The sequence below is a fragment of the Embiotoca jacksoni genome, unplaced genomic scaffold (genome assembly GCF_022577435.1).
Source record: "Embiotoca jacksoni isolate LCO1_2020_lvr unplaced genomic scaffold, fEmbJac1.0.p SCAF_19, whole genome shotgun sequence".
In the NCBI taxonomy this organism is placed as follows: domain Eukaryota; kingdom Metazoa; phylum Chordata; class Actinopteri; family Embiotocidae; genus Embiotoca; species Embiotoca jacksoni.
Window position 1 is genome coordinate 7886636 of NW_027185329.1, and position 18533 is coordinate 7905168.

At 42.7% G+C, this 18533-nt stretch overlaps 2 protein-coding genes across 2 annotated transcripts in view; one reads left to right on the top strand and one right to left on the bottom strand.

The window, feature by feature from the left end:
- The window catches only part of pde4cb (phosphodiesterase 4C, cAMP-specific b), a 75194-nt gene extending 60316 nt beyond the window's left edge, over positions 1–14878 (top strand). The window contains exons 6-15 of the mRNA XM_069153315.1: positions 221–333; positions 2660–2753; positions 6254–6426; positions 6513–6611; positions 6819–6983; positions 7125–7224; positions 7706–7860; positions 8010–8132; positions 9311–9493; positions 9795–14878. Of these exons, the coding sequence (XP_069009416.1) occupies positions 221–333; positions 2660–2753; positions 6254–6426; positions 6513–6611; positions 6819–6983; positions 7125–7224; positions 7706–7860; positions 8010–8132; positions 9311–9493; positions 9795–10391 (1802 nt within the window). The 3' untranslated portion in view covers positions 10392–14878. The remainder of the gene's footprint in view (positions 1–220; positions 334–2659; positions 2754–6253; positions 6427–6512; positions 6612–6818; positions 6984–7124; positions 7225–7705; positions 7861–8009; positions 8133–9310; positions 9494–9794) is intronic.
- A 13-nt stretch (positions 14879–14891) lies between these two features.
- ifi30b (IFI30 lysosomal thiol reductase b) lies at positions 14892–17971 on the bottom strand. Its single transcript, XM_069153317.1, has 7 exons — positions 17767–17971; positions 16811–16999; positions 16585–16656; positions 16415–16507; positions 15738–15890; positions 15519–15587; positions 14892–15251 (listed from the first exon to the last, which is right to left on the bottom strand). Exons 1-7 carry the CDS (start codon positions 17914–17916, stop codon positions 15192–15194), a joined length of 786 nt encoding a protein of 261 aa, XP_069009418.1. The 5' UTR covers positions 17917–17971; the 3' UTR covers positions 14892–15191.
- Positions 17972–18533: the final 562 nt, after the last annotated feature.

An 18533-nucleotide genomic window follows, 5' to 3' on the forward strand; every position in this document is an offset into this window, starting at 1 on the left:
GATTCAGACCTGTTGCTTAACATACGAGTTTCTTAGTCCTTGATTTTATTGCATGAGAGTATAAACATGGTCGTTTTCAGTAGCTCCATTTTGAGGTACAGGAGCTTTTCCTCTCAATCCTAGAACTTTGAATCACTCGGCACATTTGAGATGTGGATGTTTTCATTGCAGTCCTACTTCTGACCTGCAACATGTGTTTGTGTGACCTCTGGCCTTTCAGAGGAGCCTTACCAGAAGATGGCGGTGGAGACACTGGAGGAGCTGGACTGGTGTCTGGACCAGCTGGAGACGCTGCAGACGAGAAACTCAGTCAGCGAGATGGCATCCAATAAGGTGAGGTGACATCTGACTCAGGTTCACACAGACCATGTAAACTCACTGGGACGCTGAAGTCTTCGATTGTGTCCAGATATTTCAATAGTGGTCTTTAGAGCTGAATGTCGGCAGTTTTTATTATCAAAACACAAAAGTACCCAATTAAACTCGTGTATCAACCCTGGACACAACAAGTTTAGCATTTGTGGGATTTGCACATTTAACTTATTTCAGGGCAAATTTTCTTTGCTTGATCTGAGTGGTGCATCATTAAATATGTGAATCTTTGCAGACATTTCCTGTAATCAATGTTCAGACAACACTGATGTGTGAAAGAATATGATTTTAGCGGTGTGAACAAAAACAGCAGGGTTCATGAATGGCGCCTCCCTCCTCCGAAAGAGTTAATTAGCATCTCTGCTTTCTGCTTCTCTCTCCTCTGTCTGGCTGCTACACTCAAAGCCCCTCTAGCCCCCAGTCAGCCAATCAGATCCCTCTCCTCCACCCAGCCCCTGAAGTCAGACAAATGTGATTGGACAGAGGGGTGGGGGGGGGGTGAGGGGTGGGTGGGTGGGGAGCACGCAGGGCGGGGGAGAGGGGTTCCTCGCAGCCTCTTCATGCTTCTCAATGACAGTGTGTGACAGTAGTTCGATGAGCGACTGCAGTCACACCCTTTCTCCCCTGATGGTCGACCACATCTCCAGCCTCCCCCACCTCAGCCCACCCCCGCCCTACCCCTCCGACCCCCCTCATCACTGCACCTGGGACTGTGGGAACTTACATTTTTCCAAACGGACTTCTTTTCATGCTCAGACTGTCCCCCGCTGAGCATGGAGCAGAGCTGACTGGGCAAATTACTGCAGATCACTAAGCAAGCAAACTTGGATTTTTAGCCGCCGCGAACATCAACATGCGCGGGTCGACATGCCCGCGTCGGCGCTCTGGGTTTGTCTGTGCTGGAGACTCAGACAGGTGAGCGACGGGGAGCGCTGCTGGCTTCCCTTGTTTACAATGGGATCTATTGATCGTCAGTGCAGGCGTTGCAGGGGGCTGAATGCTGAGCCTGTCGGGTCTGTCTCAGGACTACAAATGATTTTGTGATACGTAAACTGGATCTTGAGCTCTGTGGTTTATAGACATAAGAATGTGTTGCATGAAAACGTGTTTGCGTGTGTGTGTGAAAAGAAGAAAGCGCCGTGTCATCGAGTTATGTTGAGTGACATCAGAAGAGCTAAACGACGCAGTGAGCAGACACATTTTGGCTTTAACTACGTGATGATGTATGTGTGTGTGTTTGTTTGTTTGTTTGTTTGTTTGCGTCCATATGTGTGTCACATAGTAGCCATGCAGCCACTGCAGCATCACTCTCACCCAGATCCCCTCCCTCCTCCTTGTGCCACCACGTGCCGAAGCTGTTACATAATCGCTGTGGAAACTACCGTTGCAATAAAATTAAGGGGGAAACACTGAACACTTTTGTTTTCAAAAAAAAACTTTTGAATGTGTTTTTTTTTTTTCTACCAAAAGTGCACATTTCTCTCTGGCTTTGCAGCTTGTTGTCTTGTGTTTTAAAAGCGTAACAATATATCCGTATGTAAAACATTCAGGCATTTCAAAAGGGGTACTCACGACAGACATTCACAGAAGTAAATGTGATGAAATTACACCAATTAGGAGAGCGTCTTTCTACTGCAGCGCCAGTCTTCTCCTACATGTTGTGTCACTTTGAAACCACAGCAAAGACAGTGGAGCATCTTGTGTTTTTATGTACGTTGTTCGAACTTTAACTGTAAAACTTTACCAGCCAACGAGGCCGCATGATGGTAAATGCATTATTTATTAAATTATCTAAGTTGAGTTAGGTGCAGCGAAACATACTTTTATGTTTGCCCGTACTTCCATCCATTTCATTGCACATATGGAGATTTTGTTTTATAGTTATCTGATGCTGCATCTGACATCTGCACTTTTCTTCCATATTGAATCATAAATTAACCCCCCAAAAAAAACAATCGAATGATGGGGAATTTTCAGAAAAAAATCATGTACTGCCAATTCCTGCCAAAGTGAGCTTTATTACCTAATTTCTCCAGTGATGGTCGGTAGAAGGTAGATGGTGAAAAGACAACAACGTATTTACCCTCTTCTAGGAGGGGGGAAGGGGCACGGGAACATTTTAGAAATGTTTTGCCTTTAAAACATGAAACTTTCTTGTGGAAAAAAACATGAGGGTGTTGCATTTAAATTTGTTGCATTACCGATGTTTGAAAACACTTTGTCTCTGTGCAGTCTGCTGGGAGTGATCACATTTTGGTTTGCTTGTGGTCTCGTTGTGTCTACACAGTTTAAGAGGATGCTGAACCGCGAGCTGACGCAGCTGTCGGAGACGAGCCGCTCGGGGAATCAGGTGTCAGAGTTCATCGCCAGCACCTTCCTAGGTGAGTTTACAGAAAAGGGTTAATGGATACTGAGAGGAGAGTGCCACAACACACAAAAGATCACTTGATATTAAAACAAGTGTGTTGATGGAAACATACACTCACCTGCCAGATTATTAGGCACATCTGACCTAATGAGGTGTAATAACTCTGCAGTAAATCCTTCATGAAGGTTCCGTTTCTGTTTTATGTTGAGCAAACATTTTGGAGATTGTAGTTTGTTGTGTTGTTGGACTGCACAGAGGAAGACAACACACTGTGGCACAGACAAACACAAAAATATTACCTTTTGGTAAATCGCATTTTGTACCATCCCAGACACATCAGTGTGCTGTTTGTTGTGCTGCCTGGGTATTTAACACACTCATTTGCATAATTACATCGCCTGGTGTTGTGCTGTCAGTTGTATTATGTGAGCGTTAGACTAGACTGCCATTCAACGTACAGTATGTGAATGTTAACATGTCATCCAGCATGGTATATACGAGAAAGTAGGGGAGGAAAAGGGTGTTTTTAAAGGATGAGATATAGTTTTCTTGTGTTTGATTTGAGTCGAGAAACTTTTGTTTGGAGAGGATTATTTAGAAAAGGCAGGAAAAAAGAGAGCAGAGAAGGAAAAAGGGACCAAAAAGAGAGAGGGATTTTTAAATAAAGATAAAAAGAAGAAAGAAAAATGTAAGGAATAAAAACAGTTGAGATGGAAGAAGAAATTTGAAAGGAAGACAAAAAAGTATAAAAGATATTTAAAAGAGGGAGAAGAAGAAAGATACAAAATACAAAAAAATACAAAAAAACATGTTTTAAAAGGAGGTTGGTTTTGAAGGAAAGGAAGTGAATGATGAGGCTTTACAGAGAAACAGGGAGAGGAGAATTATATTATTTTAATGGAAATGAAAGAGAGAAGGAAGAATTGTAAAGGGAAGAATAAAAAAAAATGTAAACTGAGGGAATGAAAACCATGTTTCCAAAAGAGAGAAAGAGCAGAGAACTGTATGTTATTAGGTGCAGATGGAGAAGGTGAGTATTTTTCCCTCTCTAAAACAGAAGGAGGCGCAGCAACAGACAGCATTCCCGGACACACTGTGTGGCGTTGTCGTAGCAACAGGGTGCAATATTATTCAACGGCGTGTTGCATCAATAGGAGGCTCAGTCTTCAGCAGCCTTCCGGCAGGATGGTCCGGTCAAACGAGGATGGAGCTGTCATTCGGATGCCGTTTTGATATGAGCGCCTCGGCGTCAAGCCTGGCTGCGTTTGGAGATGAATGCCGTTGTTATGGGTGCGAGGAAGAGGAGGCACTGTGAGAGAGGTGAGAGAGGCCAGACAGCGCCTCGTGTGAGGCTGCCACTCAGGTCGCTGTGCATCCTTACGGTGGCGTGTGCTTGGAGCTGGGCTCAGATGTGGATATAGTTCAAGCTGTCACTGCTGCCGTGCCAATAAAAAAAACAAAAACGCGGATGGAAAATACTGCGGATGATAGGTGGACGTGAGGTAAAGCAGGCTGTCTGTGATGTCAAACGGGATCATTATTTCCTTGGTTTGTTCAAAAATTGGATGAGTCATTTTGAACACAACCGTGCCTGCTGGAACAGCACCTTTGTGCCAACAACTCACGTTGAGATCACGCCGGTGCTGCTGCTGGGAACCCTGTGTTGGTGATTTCCATGTTTTTGGCTGAAGGATTTCTCTCTCCTCTGGGTTAGAAAAAAAAAAATCTCTAACCTGTAAATGTGATGAAGCCTTTTCAGACCTACATTTGGAAAAAAAAACACGAGAAGCACTTTGTCATCAAGCTTAAAACAATACTGAGCTCCTGAGAAGCTGATGGTTTTTACCCATCATCCTTAGCTCTCTGCTGCATCGAACATTTAAATCCATTTACATGGCGAGAGATTTTATGTACATTATGTACGACTTTGAGCCTTTTTATTTGAAATTTGTTTGCATTTTAAGATTTGTGTTTTTTTATTCGAATTGTGCTGTAGGAGCAAAGCAAAGTCCAGTTGTTCACAAGGTCACCGACACAGATTCTGACTGTCGTGTTGAAAATAATCACCAATTCATGCTCACCTCAACAAAACTGAGACCTATCTTACTGATTTTGTCGGTGATGTACAGGTGAATTTGTTTTTGGTTGGCAGGAGCTTTATATGAGGCCAGCGCAGTTTAGCAAGGTGACACACAGAGCTGTTTGTAATACTCTGGAAAGGCAGACCGGAGAACAGATCTCCTCTTTGCCTGTTTTTATTGCCTTCACTGAAAAAAAAAAAGGAATGGACTGGTTTCTGATCAGCCCGGTGTGAAAGCAGTCCAGCTGCGCTGGAGAAGAAGGCAGCTTTCATGTTGATGTAGTGTTTACAAACTACATATCTAAAGGCATAAAATGAACTTAGTTCTAGGTAGAGGTGTTGCTACGTATTTCTGTCTGTCAGCAGCAGTTGTAGTGACAGCCAGTGTCCCTCATGTGTCTGGTAAAGTTATACAGCACAAGTACAATGCTAAATTTGTAGAGTACTCTTTAAGAATAGCTGCTTTACTGTTTGCAGCAGCAGTATTAGTGAAGTATGAGCAGTGGCAGCGGTAGTGCTAGCAGTTCAGCTTGTGTTAACTGATGCAGTCACTACTAGAACATTTAGTGTTAGCATAGTTACTTGCACCAGCAGCAATATGACTACTAATATGTTGACAGTATCAAAGAAACGTAGTTGTAGTTGTATCAGCAGTAGTGATAATAATATTTGTAGCACTGGTGGTTGTAATATTAATATTTAACAGTCGCAGAATTGTTAGTTGCAGTTGCAGGAGAGGAGCAGTGAGGTGGCAGTCATAGTAGCAGTAGCACTAATAGTAACTAACGTACAGTGTATCAGACATATTGGAGAGGAACAGTTCCTACAGCAGTAGACAAGTCAGACATTGTGCATCCTGCTACTATCTTGTTAGCTGAATCTACCGATTTTGCACTTACAATATAACAGTATGACACTTGTTCATCTCGTTAAAGACGGCTCGCTCCGAAGACAGTTATGATAGGAGTTAACGAAAAGATTGTGACAAGATGAGAGACCGTGTGACGCTGGAGAAGGTTGAGGTGAGGCTTTGTTTCAGGTAGTCATTGGTTGCAAACAGAATATGAGGCACAGTGCGAATCACAACGTGTCCACTGAAACAGGCTTTCTTCCAAGACAGAGATACACTGTGGTCTAATCAAGAGATCAACCTCTACAGCTCTGGAAGAACGTGGGATTTGATTTTGTTTTAAGGGGATAGAAATCCCATCTTAAGATCTCTCCCTCTCATAAGGCGGATAAAATGTGACAGTCAACTAAAGTCTGCGCATTTTACATTTCGTGAAGACAGAAGAGGGAGCCTTGAGCGCTCTCACTTTCATGGCTCAGTTTTTCATCAGTTTTGATGAACGTACCTTGTTAGGTAATCAGCACCTCCTGAGTCACATATGAGTCTGACTTTAACTTAATGTGTCTGTGTGTTCACGTTGCAGAGAAACAACATGACGTGGAGATCCTGTCTCCACCTCCCAAGGAGAAGGAGAAGAAGAAGAGGCCGATGTCACAGATCAGTGGTGTGAAAAAGGCTACACAAAGCCCGAGCTTAGCGGTCGCCTGCATCCCTCGTTTTGGAGTCAACGCGCCGCACGAGAGCCTGCTGGCCAAGGTGAGCTCACACACACGCTGACATGACACGCCAGAAACACGTACAAATACATTGTGTCATTTACGAGCCCTGTTTTATTTCTCCAGGAAATCGAGGAGATCAATCGTTGGGGCCTGGACGTATTCAAAATAGCAGAATTTTCTGGAAACCGGCCGCTGACGGTGATCATGTACTCCATCTTCCAGGTAGGACGATCCCTCAGCTCCACAGACGAGGAGAAAAACACACGAAACATGAAAATGCGATATAACGTTAGAGATTCACTTTTTCACACGAGGATCAATATAACTGATTTGAAAGGTGCTCGATTGAATTTAACATCAAGAAATCACAGGTTAAAATATCGTGGCTTTTTTTTCACATTTTACTCTTGTTCCTCCTCACCCCGACAGGAGCGAGACCTTCTGAAAACCTTTAAAATCCCGACTGACACCTTCATCACCTTAATGATGACGTTAGAGGACCACTACCACGCAGACGTAGCTTATCACAACAACATCCACGCAGCTGACGTGGTGCAGTCCACTCACGTCCTCCTGTCCACCCCGGCTTTAGAGGTGAGCTGAGGGAGCTGCTGTTGTAGCTTCTAGTCACGCATACGTAAAACACCTTCCGGCTACAGGCCTCTGATCTCCCTGGAGACACAACACTTTTTGTTCCGAATGAACCGTTGTTTTTTTCTTCGTTGTTCATCCCAGGCGGTGTTCACAGACCTGGAGATCGTGGCCGCTCTGTTTGCAAGTGCCATCCATGATGTCGACCACCCTGGAGTCACCAACCAGTTCCTCATAAACACCAGTAGGTTCCTCTCGGTCTCTGTGCACACAATAACAACAGGCTTGGTGATGAAGAAGCAGCACATTTTAAAAGAAGAGAAAAATGGTGTAACTAAAGGATCAAAACAGACCTTGAAATAAATTTCAAAATATTGCAGAATATTTTAAGATTCTAACATCCAAAATACTTGATAACTTGAAATATTTTAAATATTGCAAAAGTTGAAACATTAAACAACAGGATACAAAAAAATATAATGCTCCTAAAAGCTTCGCAGTTTTTTCTGATATCAGTCATCAGTAACAAGGTCATTTACTGACATATTATTAATACATTAGGTTCCTTTGTACTTAAGCAGACATATTCAGGATTGTGCTGTACCTGTTCTGGTTTTACACATACAGCACAGGATCAGGACCATGAACACTGACTTAGAAGTAAATGAAGTAGAAGTTGGTGCCCTGTTCTACGATTTGACTAATTTCAACCGACACCTCCGCAGGTTCGGAGCTGGCCCTCATGTACAACGATGCATCCGTGCTGGAGAACCATCACCTCGCTGTGGGCTTCAAACTGCTCCAAGAGGACAACTGTGACATCTTTCAGAACCTCCCCAAGAAACAGAGAGACTCCCTCCGCAAGATGGTCATTGACATGGTGAGAGCGCTGCTCCTCTTACGCGAGGCGCCGGCATAACTTTTAGTTCAACTGTCACCCACGTGTGAAGCATGAACACACGTCAGTGAAGCAGAGCAGCTGAAGATGGTGGTGTTTGTGCGTGTCGGTGTCGTCGTCCTCGTCTGTAGGTGCTGGCTACAGATATGTCCAAACACATGAACTTCTTGGCGGACATGAAGACGATGGTGGAGACCAAGAAGGTGACGAGTTTGGGAGTCCTGCTGCTCGACAACTACTCTGACCGCATCCAGGTTAGAGCAACTCCTGTTGACATCACATCACAACACCGCACACACTGTAGTGCTCCTGACATGACACTGTAACAGCATACTAAGCAAGTAAATGCATGTGCGATAGTGTGATTATAATCAACAGCGGAGATTATGTTTGTGTACACTACGAGTTCTATAATAGAAATGATTGAAATACATTTTTCAGCATCAGTGAAAATATGACTCTACTCAAGTCAGTTTATTAATTTATCACGTTCATACACAACAGAAGTTAAACAAATGAGATAGACGTGAAACAATGAAGACAGTAAAAACAAAAAGCCATAAAAGAATATTAAAAAACAATTATTACAAAACAACATGAGGATACACAAACAGTAACAAATACTGAAAAAAAGAAAAAGCAATTATATTGGGCCTAATCTGGAAATGTCAGTGAAATTTCTGTCGGTTTAATGTCTTAAATTGACATTTGAATGCTGATGGTTGGCGACCTGATCGATGAATTGAAAAGTCATATCCTGTATATTCTATTAAAGAGTCATTAATCTGACATTTTATAGAAACTTGAGATCATCAATAATAAAAAGTGAGGACTGAACAATGCGCAGTAACTCTCAGACAGTCAGCAGCCAGTTTCTATATGAACCGGAGAACACGAGGCTGAGTCGATGTTATGGTGCTGCTGCCCCCTTCTGGACATTTACTCGTCATTACATCTGCACAGTGAATGTTGCGCTGATGACAGAATGAGAGAAAAATGATTATTCTTTAGCCAGTGAAAACCAAAGAAGTAAAACTAAGATGATAAAGTCATTGTGGTATTTATCTTCTCAGTTCAATTAATGCAAATTGGTATTGTTTTGTTGTTGTTGTTGTTGTTGTTGTATCTATTTAGTTTCTCAGTAACACAGTGTGTAATTTCTATTATCTTTGCTGTTTCACAGAAAGTGTTTTCCCTTTCTTTAGATAAGCAGTAGATGAACTGGGTTTTTATTGTGACAGCTGCTGTGGCTCAACAGACAAATAAAACAGCCCCACTTTTAGAGGCACAAAAACATCACAGTCCCACCCAGTCAGACCCACAGGTGATCGTCCCTGAAGCTCCGTGGAGGACTGTAACTGCATATTTCTGGGTTATTCTTCGTAATGAGATTGTCTGGTTGATCTTTGTCTGACTGTTGTTTCTCCTCCAGGTTCTGCAGAACATGGTCCACTGTGCCGACCTGAGCAACCCAACCAAACCGCTGGAGCTCTACCGCCGGTGGACGGACCGCATCATGGTGGAGTTCTTCACCCAGGGAGACAGAGAGCGGGACAAGGGCATGGAGATCAGTCCCATGTGTGACAAACACAACGCCTCCATAGAGAAGAACCAGGTAACACCTGACAGACAGGAAACGCCGATTTTTGTTTTCTTTATACTTCGATAATATCATGCCAGTTATTTCCTCACTTAACAGATTAATTGATGGAGTTAAAAAAAATGAACTTTTTGATATGTTAAGAAATGTTGGCAATATGCGGATATATTAACACTTTCATATGTAGTGTGACATCCTGTGTTAAAAAATATAATACTTATAATTGAACCCTCTGTCCAATGAAATTCATCCAAAATGTTTTCTGTCCCCCCCCCCCTGTTATGTTTGTTTTTGTTATTATTACTTTTATAACTAGGTGGTCTTTATCGACTACATCGTGCACCCTCTGTGGGAGACCTGGGCGGACTTGGTGCACCCTGACGCCCAGGACATCCTGGACACGCTGGAGGACAACAGGGAGTGGTACCAGAGCATGATCCCCCGCAGTCCCTCGCCCTCCAGCCCCGAGGAGCACCATGCTGAGGTGGAGCCCGGAGGAGGAGGAGGAGGAGGAGCTGCGGGAGCAGGAGGGGCCATCACTTCTGGGGGAGGCGGGGAGGGAGGCGGGGGAGGAGGGGACAAGTTCCAGTTTGAACTTACACTGGAGGAAGAGGAGGAGGACGAGGAGGAGCTGGAGTCTGACCTGGAGAGCCCCCTGGAGGAGGAGTCCCAGTCGGGCGGGGAGAGGCATCGCGACTCCTCCTCCCCCTCTCTGTCCCCAGACCCCCGCGCCAGCAGCAGGTACCGCCCCCCCTCGCCTCACCCGTCCCGGAACCTGAATCTGGCTGCCATGACGGTGCGGAGCCCCCTTCCCCACAGGACGCTGGCCTCCCCGGGGCGGGAAGGTGCCGACAAGGACAGAGAACTGAGCCAGGAGGGCGACGGCGTAGCCTGCCTGCGCATGGGCACGTAACAACCAGCACAACCTGCCCCGCCCGAGAGACACGGGTGCCGGGTGTACGGAGACGGCGGCAGGGCAAGCCTTTACCAATAATGTCTGTAAAATCACCACGGTCCCTTTACACTGGAGACACCCTCTCTGGAGAACAGAGGGAGTTTCCCCCTCTGATTTATTTTTATTTTTCAGCAAGAAGAATAGTTTTAGCCTCTCTTCGGGTGCCTGATAGGCCTTTGTGTCCTGTCCTGGTTTGTTGTAGCTTCAGTTTGGAGTGTCCCAGACAAAAACTGCCGCATTTAAACCGGGAAGAAGTGGAGCCGAGGCCTGCACTCTTAACAGGAGGTGACAAAGGTAAAGGAAACGTCTTCCTCCAAAACAACTGTGACATTCGGACATGAGCAGTGGATGAGGGTCACAGAGGTGTGACAGGGTCTTGGACATTATTTTGCACCATAGTTTTAGTTTAGGATTTAAAATTATTGAGTCCTCGTCGGAATAAGTGAGTATGATTTTATTTGCGAGAATGGTGTGAGAGATGAATCATTTTACCAAATACAGGATGTAGATGAGAGCGAGAATATCGATGGACTTAAACCTCAGGGTATGAAGAGAAACATAAATCTAATGTAGCACAGCTGTACTGGGTACCCCGAACCTGACCCCTGACCCCTGACCCCCACCTGTCTTTCCTGTTTGATTTACCTCCAAGCCAGAGACAAATGAGACTCTGTTTCACCTGCGTGTCTCTCCATTTAATTAAAACCCTTTAATAGACAATTTGGCAACTGAAGCAGTCAAATGATATAAACTAAAAACCAGCTTGTAGCACCACAGAAACGGAAGACTGAAGGAGACTGCGCCCCAGTCTCACCTGTTGAAAAGACAAATGACACCACCTGTATAATTCGTTTGAGCTTTATTTTATTTTTTTTTTTTACCTGAGATGGTCTGAAATTGTTTCTGTCGTTGTTTTGATTTTGGAATCCGTTGTACATTTGCTGGTCTCGTCTGTGTTTATGTGCCGCAGAAGCATTTTTGTAATCAGGGTGCCTCCGGTCAGCAGTAACACTTTGCCGTCTCTGCCGTTCAGCTCTTGGAATTCAGTCACACTAAGGGCTTCACCCACTGTAGGCCTACTGATCACACAAACACAGTGCGGGACATTTGACCAGAGTCACCTGGAGGCAGGGCCGGAAACAAACCAACGGACATCTCAGCAGAGCAGTCGCTGAGCATTAAAGTTCCCAGCCCTCTGGAGGATCGTCCAGAAACGATTAAAGCACATCAGCGAACCGCAGTGTTGCACATGTGACATGTTCTCCGGGAACATGGGCACTGTAGTTTATTTTTTACACCGTCCTGCTGATATAGCGACTGCCGCTCAACTGATGTGTGACTGAAAATAGTCCCAACAAATGAACTTTTTACTACGATTTAAAGAACATTTGCCAAAATCTACAGTGGCCAGTTATTTAATTGAATTACTTTACGGTTTTTAAAAAGAAAATAGTACATTTATAACCTGTATTTATTTTTTTTTATTTTTTTTTAGATTTAATGGTTTTAAATGTATAGAACAAACATATTGTTTATTTGATTCATTTCAGAAGTTTTTTTTTTTTTTCAAAATAAGAAGAGCAAAGAAGGATGCCAGCCTTATTCTTTACAGTGGAGGTTTTAGCTATTTGAAATGGCAGAAAATGACATTTTAAATACCAAACCTCAGCCACAGCTAAACGGTGATCTCTTATCGGAACAAAATAATCTGCTTCAAAGGGTTATATTTTCCCCAAATCAATAATGAAATCACAGTGGTGTGTTTTCCCGCCCTGCCGACAGGTACCGATGTAGAAAAAGACCTTCAAAGGAGCTCATTTTCCGGAGCCGCTGACAAACATGAATCGCCTGTATTTCAAACTAAACCGATTGTGTTCATCAGGTTTTCCGTCTTATTTGGTAGATAAAGTGCTCGACTGGGATGAACGTGTGCCACAAGTGTTGAAAACACGCAAACACCTGCCAGCCTCCGATGCTGTACATTTTTACATTAGAGATTTTAACTTGATGATTGTATCGAAGTCATTAACTTTATAGTATTAGTTTTTACAAATGATTCATGTTAACAGTATTTAAAGCAGACAATTTACTAGACTTTGTGCAGCTTAGGATCAGTCTGTTCAGCCCTTTCCTAATCAGATAGCTGAGACCTCAGAATGTGTGTAGTTTCAGGTGTTTTATGACCTTCATGTCTTTCTGTACCAAGTACACGTTCAATCTAGAGCAGTGTTTGTCGCCGTCACTGAGGTAGAAAGACCAGGAAGTGAGCCAGCACTACACAAGACATGATGCACTCCCTGGTCAGGCAGTAGTAGAAAACACTAGTCAAACAGTATTTCATGAACTCAGCTAGTAAGCTTTATTGATCAGCCTTATGTGTGTTAGGAGAGGTTCGAGCTTCGTGACAAAGGACCATTGTGCTGGTTTTTAAATGCCGACTCTCAGATCGTTGTTTGACAAAAAAAAATTCTGAAGATTTCTCCACAGTCTTAAAAAAGGGAGAAATTTTCCTCATGTTCACAATTTATTTAATTTTTGTTATGCAACTATTCTTTTTTTTTTTTTTTTTTAAAGATTTACAGCTTCAGCCAACAGAAATGACCTTCAGACTGAGTACCACGGATAGTAGAGTCACATAGAACTGAAGTGCGATGAACATATTTTATTTTATTTTATTTTGATAGAATAATGCTAGCCATATCCTGAAGTGAAAATGACCAGTGCTCAGCTTTGACGTTAGCTGCGTGGAGAGCAGTCGTTTTGAGTTGATCCAAAGAGTTTCTGAAGAATGTCTTCACACGTGTTCTGAGTAGATTTGCTGTCATTTCACAGAATTAATATATTAATTTAAAGCAGTCAAATGACAGAGAAATTCAGCCAGCTTGTTTATTATTATTTTTCAGGTTGTACTCATGTTGCACTTTAACCTTCCAGTGTACAAATAAACCCCCAAAATCCCCTCACATGATGAAAATGCCGTGAAAACCTCTGCAGCTTCTGTTTTTTTTTTGTTTAATTCCCCAGACCTCCCCTCCAGCAAGCACCATCAGTACACCAGAGTTTCTAGCTGTACATGAGAAGAGTCAGGATCTAAACGGGCTGATTGTAAAGAAAGGTGAACCTCGCTTTCATAATGTATTGCGTCACAAAGATTGCAGCCTCTTTGGTCTCTGCTTTAAAAGGTGCTCTGTGATCTGTAACCTTTCAATAAGCTTACTCTTCCCTTCCCGAGCTTTGACTCTCGGTTCCACTAAACATCTCTAAATCTTTCTTTACCCGGGCAGTTTAAACCTCAATCGCTATTAAGCCAGAGAACCTTTTTAGGGAACCGGTTAGTGTTGATCCGATAATTCAGACGACTGAACAAACAGCTTTCTCTCTTTAAAGGGAGAAAACAAAGTTGAGCAAACCTTTGATGTTTTCATGTTCAATATGACGGAAAAAGGAGTTAAAAGACCAGAAAGTCAGACCTCAAACCTCAAAATATAAATTGTATGTGCACTATAAAAACTATTTGCAGCACCATCGCAGAATTATAAAACTAAGAGAAATAAAATATCTGCTTTAGATTTGTTCTTTTTCCTGAAAGATAATGTTTATATTTATACCTTAATATGTAAAAAATGTCACCTCTAAAATTCTCTGCTTCCCTCCATGTGGCTGGAGCAAAGACCCATTCTGCTGTAAACACCATCTGTAGACTGTCTGCAGCTCTCCTGCAGCTCAGCAAGTGACTGGTTTCTATATTTCCAGTCAGTGTGAAGGAAACTGAATCACTGACTTCAAACATCATGAAATCACTAAAATCAGAAGCACTTCATTTGGATACAAAGAGAAATTGGGCACTTTTTTTTTTTTATTTTTTTTTTTTTAGGAAAACCATCACGTACGAGTTGCGCATGGCATTTTCATAATGTGGGATGCTTTTAAACATTTTCAGATGAACCAACAGTTTGTCAGCTGAAGGATTTTTTTTTATTTTTTTTTATTTTTGCAACGCGATCAACAACAATCTGAGGACTTGTGTCGGCGTGTTAAATTCCACTCTGTGGCTCTTTACAGGAAGACATCAGTGCCATACAGTGTTAGATGTTGACGAGCAGGAGCGTCTCTGCTTCCTCTCCGTTATTGTGTCGCGCTGATGCTGCCTCCATTAATGTTCATGCTGTCTCGTTTCCTCAGCCTCTGTGTCGTGCAAACTTCTATACGAGATATTTATTCTTTGAATGTGTCCATCGAGACAAAAGTACTGTAACATAGGACATTTGATTTTATGTTCTGGAGCCTAAAAATCAAGTCGACTTTACAAAAACGTATACACCTGCCACTCCGATGTTTTTGTCAAAGAAATGAACTATATTTTTGTTTCGCATTTTAAGCCAAAAGAGTCTCGGGAGTTCAGGGTGTTTCAAGTGGAAAATGCCAATAAATTCTATGGAAATCTACACCTGTTTGGCTGTTTTCAGTTTCTTTGTTCTTTAGGTTGACGCTATGAAACAGGTCTTTCACATGGAAACAATGTCAGCCAAGAGTTAAATGTAGGAGCTCAGATTTAATGCGATTTTATATCCAAACACAAAACAAGAGCGATTAAATGATCTGCCTTGTGACAGGAAAAACTCATTATATTCCCCCATTTACATGGGTATTAACAATAATTTTTAAAAAAAACATTCCGTAATTAACAATAAACATAGGAGTGTAAATTTAACATGTTACACTTGGCAGTTTTCCTGCAGGACGCAGACATTTTAAAGTTCAGCAGAAGCTTCTGTTGAGCCGGACCGGAGCTCCAGTGCAGGCTGGAGGCTTCACCCCCTGTAGGGACAAACCACACAAGAACGGTCACAGCTCGTCACAAGTAGGAAACTAATCACCATGTTCACCAAGGAGATAAGAGACTTCTGTACTTTAGTATTGAAAGGCATGACAGGGTTCTCCAGTAAACTTGTAAGTTATGTTGAGGCTTATTAAAAAAAAAAACAACCTTGTTGTCCCTGAAGTTCTGAATATGAATTTCTAACAGAACTGATGATACTCATCTCAAAGTGGACTGACAGTAACAAAAGTTAATTGAGTCCTTACCTTGTAGAGGTCACAAACCAAACTGAAGAGAGACGACATCGCCTTGTCTTCATTCTCTTCCGTATGTTTCTGTAACAAGTCATAACCTTTTAGTTTGAATTGCATTTCTTCCATCATCCCAACTGAGATAATATATATATATTTTTTTAGGCAGCTGACCGCTCTAACAAGTGGACACCTCAGAGCAGATAACAGCTTCAAAATCATACAACTTTTTACCCCGTTGAAGGTGACCCAAGGGACGCGTGTGTGGGCAGGGTTCAGAGCTCGGGTCATGACAGCGTTGACGTGCATTAGATGCTTTCCCAGATCTCCTGTCACACAGGAGTCCACGCTGGACCAAGAGACAGAGGGAGCGTGCATCTGGAGACACTGAGATGACAAGACGGAGTCAGAAACAAAGGAAGATAGTTCTTTATGGCAATACAGTACGTTTATGGATGTATAGTCATATTGCAGAAGGAGTTTGACTCTAATCCAACTCCTTTTTGATGTTTTTGTCTGGATGCTCATGTTTTGTCTGACGCTTTCAACATTCGAATCCTGAAGATTTAAATGCATTCGACTTGAATTTCCTTTTTAATTACAATCCGGCCAGATGAACAGAATCGTTACATACTGAGACGAAGGGCACAGTGATGTCAGTAATGTGTGGCATCTCCAAGAAGACTGGACTGGAAATCTTATCCGATAACTTGCGCCGCCTTCACTAAAGGACTGTGTTGTAAAGCTGTGACCAGCAGATGTTGCATTTCATTGAATCTACGTTAAGCTTGTGTGGAAAGAAATGATAAAAAAAAAAAAAAAAAATTGGAGTTGTGACCAAAACTATGCAAATAAGACTCCAGAAAAGGAAAGCTGTTTTTTTTTTTTTTGTTTTTTCTGCGGATACTCACATGATCTGCTGCACCGAGAACATCTGCAGCCGACTCCATGCAGCGGATGACGTGAAATGCAAGCGCATGTCCCGTTATATGGATGACACAGGCCTGGGGAAGAGATCGATTAATCTAAAAATCTTTCAATGTCTCAAATGAGAAAAGGCTAAAGGAGTTCCCTCACGGACCTCAATCATGTTTGCTCTGCATTCGGGCTCTCCGTGCTGACAGATGAAGGGAGAATTCGCCGACAGGTGCTCCTGCAAGAGATGAAGCGTCAGTTCTTACTGGGCGTGTGCACGTGTTTACTGGCTTATTGGAGGTCGAAACTGCCAGTAGGACTTCCTACGACATCGTCACATCTTCTCTCCATTTCAGAGCTGCGTTGCATCAACGGAGGGAGGTTGAGAGTACCTGAGCGTTCCCGTAGGGCACCAGTTTCACGGCCATGATGTCGCGCAGCATCGTCCAGGTGGGGAACAGCTGCTCGGTGATGAAGAGTCTACATTGTGGACACAGAGTCTCGTAGTACAGAGTGACAGATACTGGAGGAACAGCCTGGTTTGGCCTGGTGGCATTGTTCTCCATACACTGTTTCTGAACCTGCACAAGTAAAAAAAAAAAAATTAAAATACAAGGGACGCAAGTTTGTATTATTGACCATGAAGATGGAGAAACAAGCTTCTACCAAAAAATTAAAATAAAAAAATAAAATTGTATCAATTAAAATGATCAAATGAGAAGATTTCCTTCTTTTCCACTGAAAACTCGCAATGGGCTTTTAATGACAGCAGTTTTTACGTTGCAGAATATTCTGCATGAATATATTAGGCAATCTTTAATCTGATCAAGTTTGTGTGATCTGACCCGGAGCTGCTCTGCCGGTCACATGAAGAACCTCTGGTGTTCAATTTCTGAGGCATGACTCTTATTCAAGCCCAGACCAGGGCCAAACTTTTTTTTTTTTTTTTTTTTTTTTTTTTTTTAAGTCTTCAGCAATCAGGGATAACAGTGCTCAGTGTTGTATCCCCTTATGAGCAGCTGAACTAAGCTTCAGAGAGTTTACAGTTTCCTTATACATGCAAATATTTGCAAGCCGTCAAATATTCACAAAAACAAGAGATGATGACTTCAGGTTCGAACAATTCTAATAATAACAACAGCAACAATACCCTGTGTTTAGACCAAGAAATAACACGGAGAAAACAAATGTTCACATTAAACGTGAACATTTATGCATGTTCAGCTGCAACGAATTACTTTTGTCAGGTTAATTGATTTTAAGCTAAATTTCTTATAAGAAAATAAACACCACTGACCCTCAATACAATAGACTCCAGTGTTGTTGTTGTTGTTGTTGTTTTACTCACCTTACATTCTATAGCAATTTCCAATGATCGACACCACTGAGATGGAGGGTGTCGACAGCCCGGTTTGGGATGAGACGTCCCAAAACCTGTCCGGGCACTGCAGAGCAGTAAAAACGCGGCCAGCAGTCCTGAACGCTTCATGTCTGTCATCGGCAGTAGAGTTCACTTCGCACTGCTGAAGAACCAGGACGGGGAGGCCGAAGCGATATATGGTCAGCAGGGATGATTGACTGCTGCTGCCTTCAAGAATCCTCGGACATTTCTGTTTCGGCATTCGTGAGCGTGACAAAAACAACAACAAAACCACGTTTAACTGATCGAAAACTGAGATTAACTGGAGTATTTCAAACACGCGGGACGAAGTCTAAGAAATTGAGACATATTTTAATGCTGAAAAGGAAACAGAAACGACATAAATACTACTGAGGGCTTTAATTGAAGAACCTAAAACATTGTTAGGCTACCCTCTAGTGGTCGCACACGAGCAGAACAGGGTTTATCAGCATCGTCTCATTTGTAATTAGGGCCCGAGCACCGATGGTGCGAAAGCCCTATTGTTTTTCGTAAAAATTCTTCTTTTTCTTTTTACGTAAAGTGATTTGCCTTTTTTTTTGGAGGCTTTATCATATTCAAAAACTCATGAAAGTGGATACGCGTGTCTCTCCCGGCGAAAAATTTCGTATTCTAGTGGAGTCGCGAGTGGGCGTGGCCAAATGGCTCGAGAGCGCCCCCTAAAGAGATGCCCCGGCGGCCACGTTTACCTAAAT

Bases quoted from the DNA above. Each gene is read 5' to 3' on its own strand.
- ifi30b (XM_069153317.1), bottom strand. From the start codon at position 17,916: ATGACAGACATGAAGCGTTCAGGACTGCTGGCCGCGTTTTTACTGCTC. The intron at 17,000-17,766 runs GTGAGTAAAACA...TTACTTGTGCAG, and splicing joins AAATTGCTATAGAATGTAAG to GTTCAGAAACAGTGTATGGA. The intron at 15,252-15,518 runs GTAAGGACTCAA...TTGTCCCTACAG, and splicing joins TGGTTTGTGACCTCTACAAG to GGGGTGAAGCCTCCAGCCTG.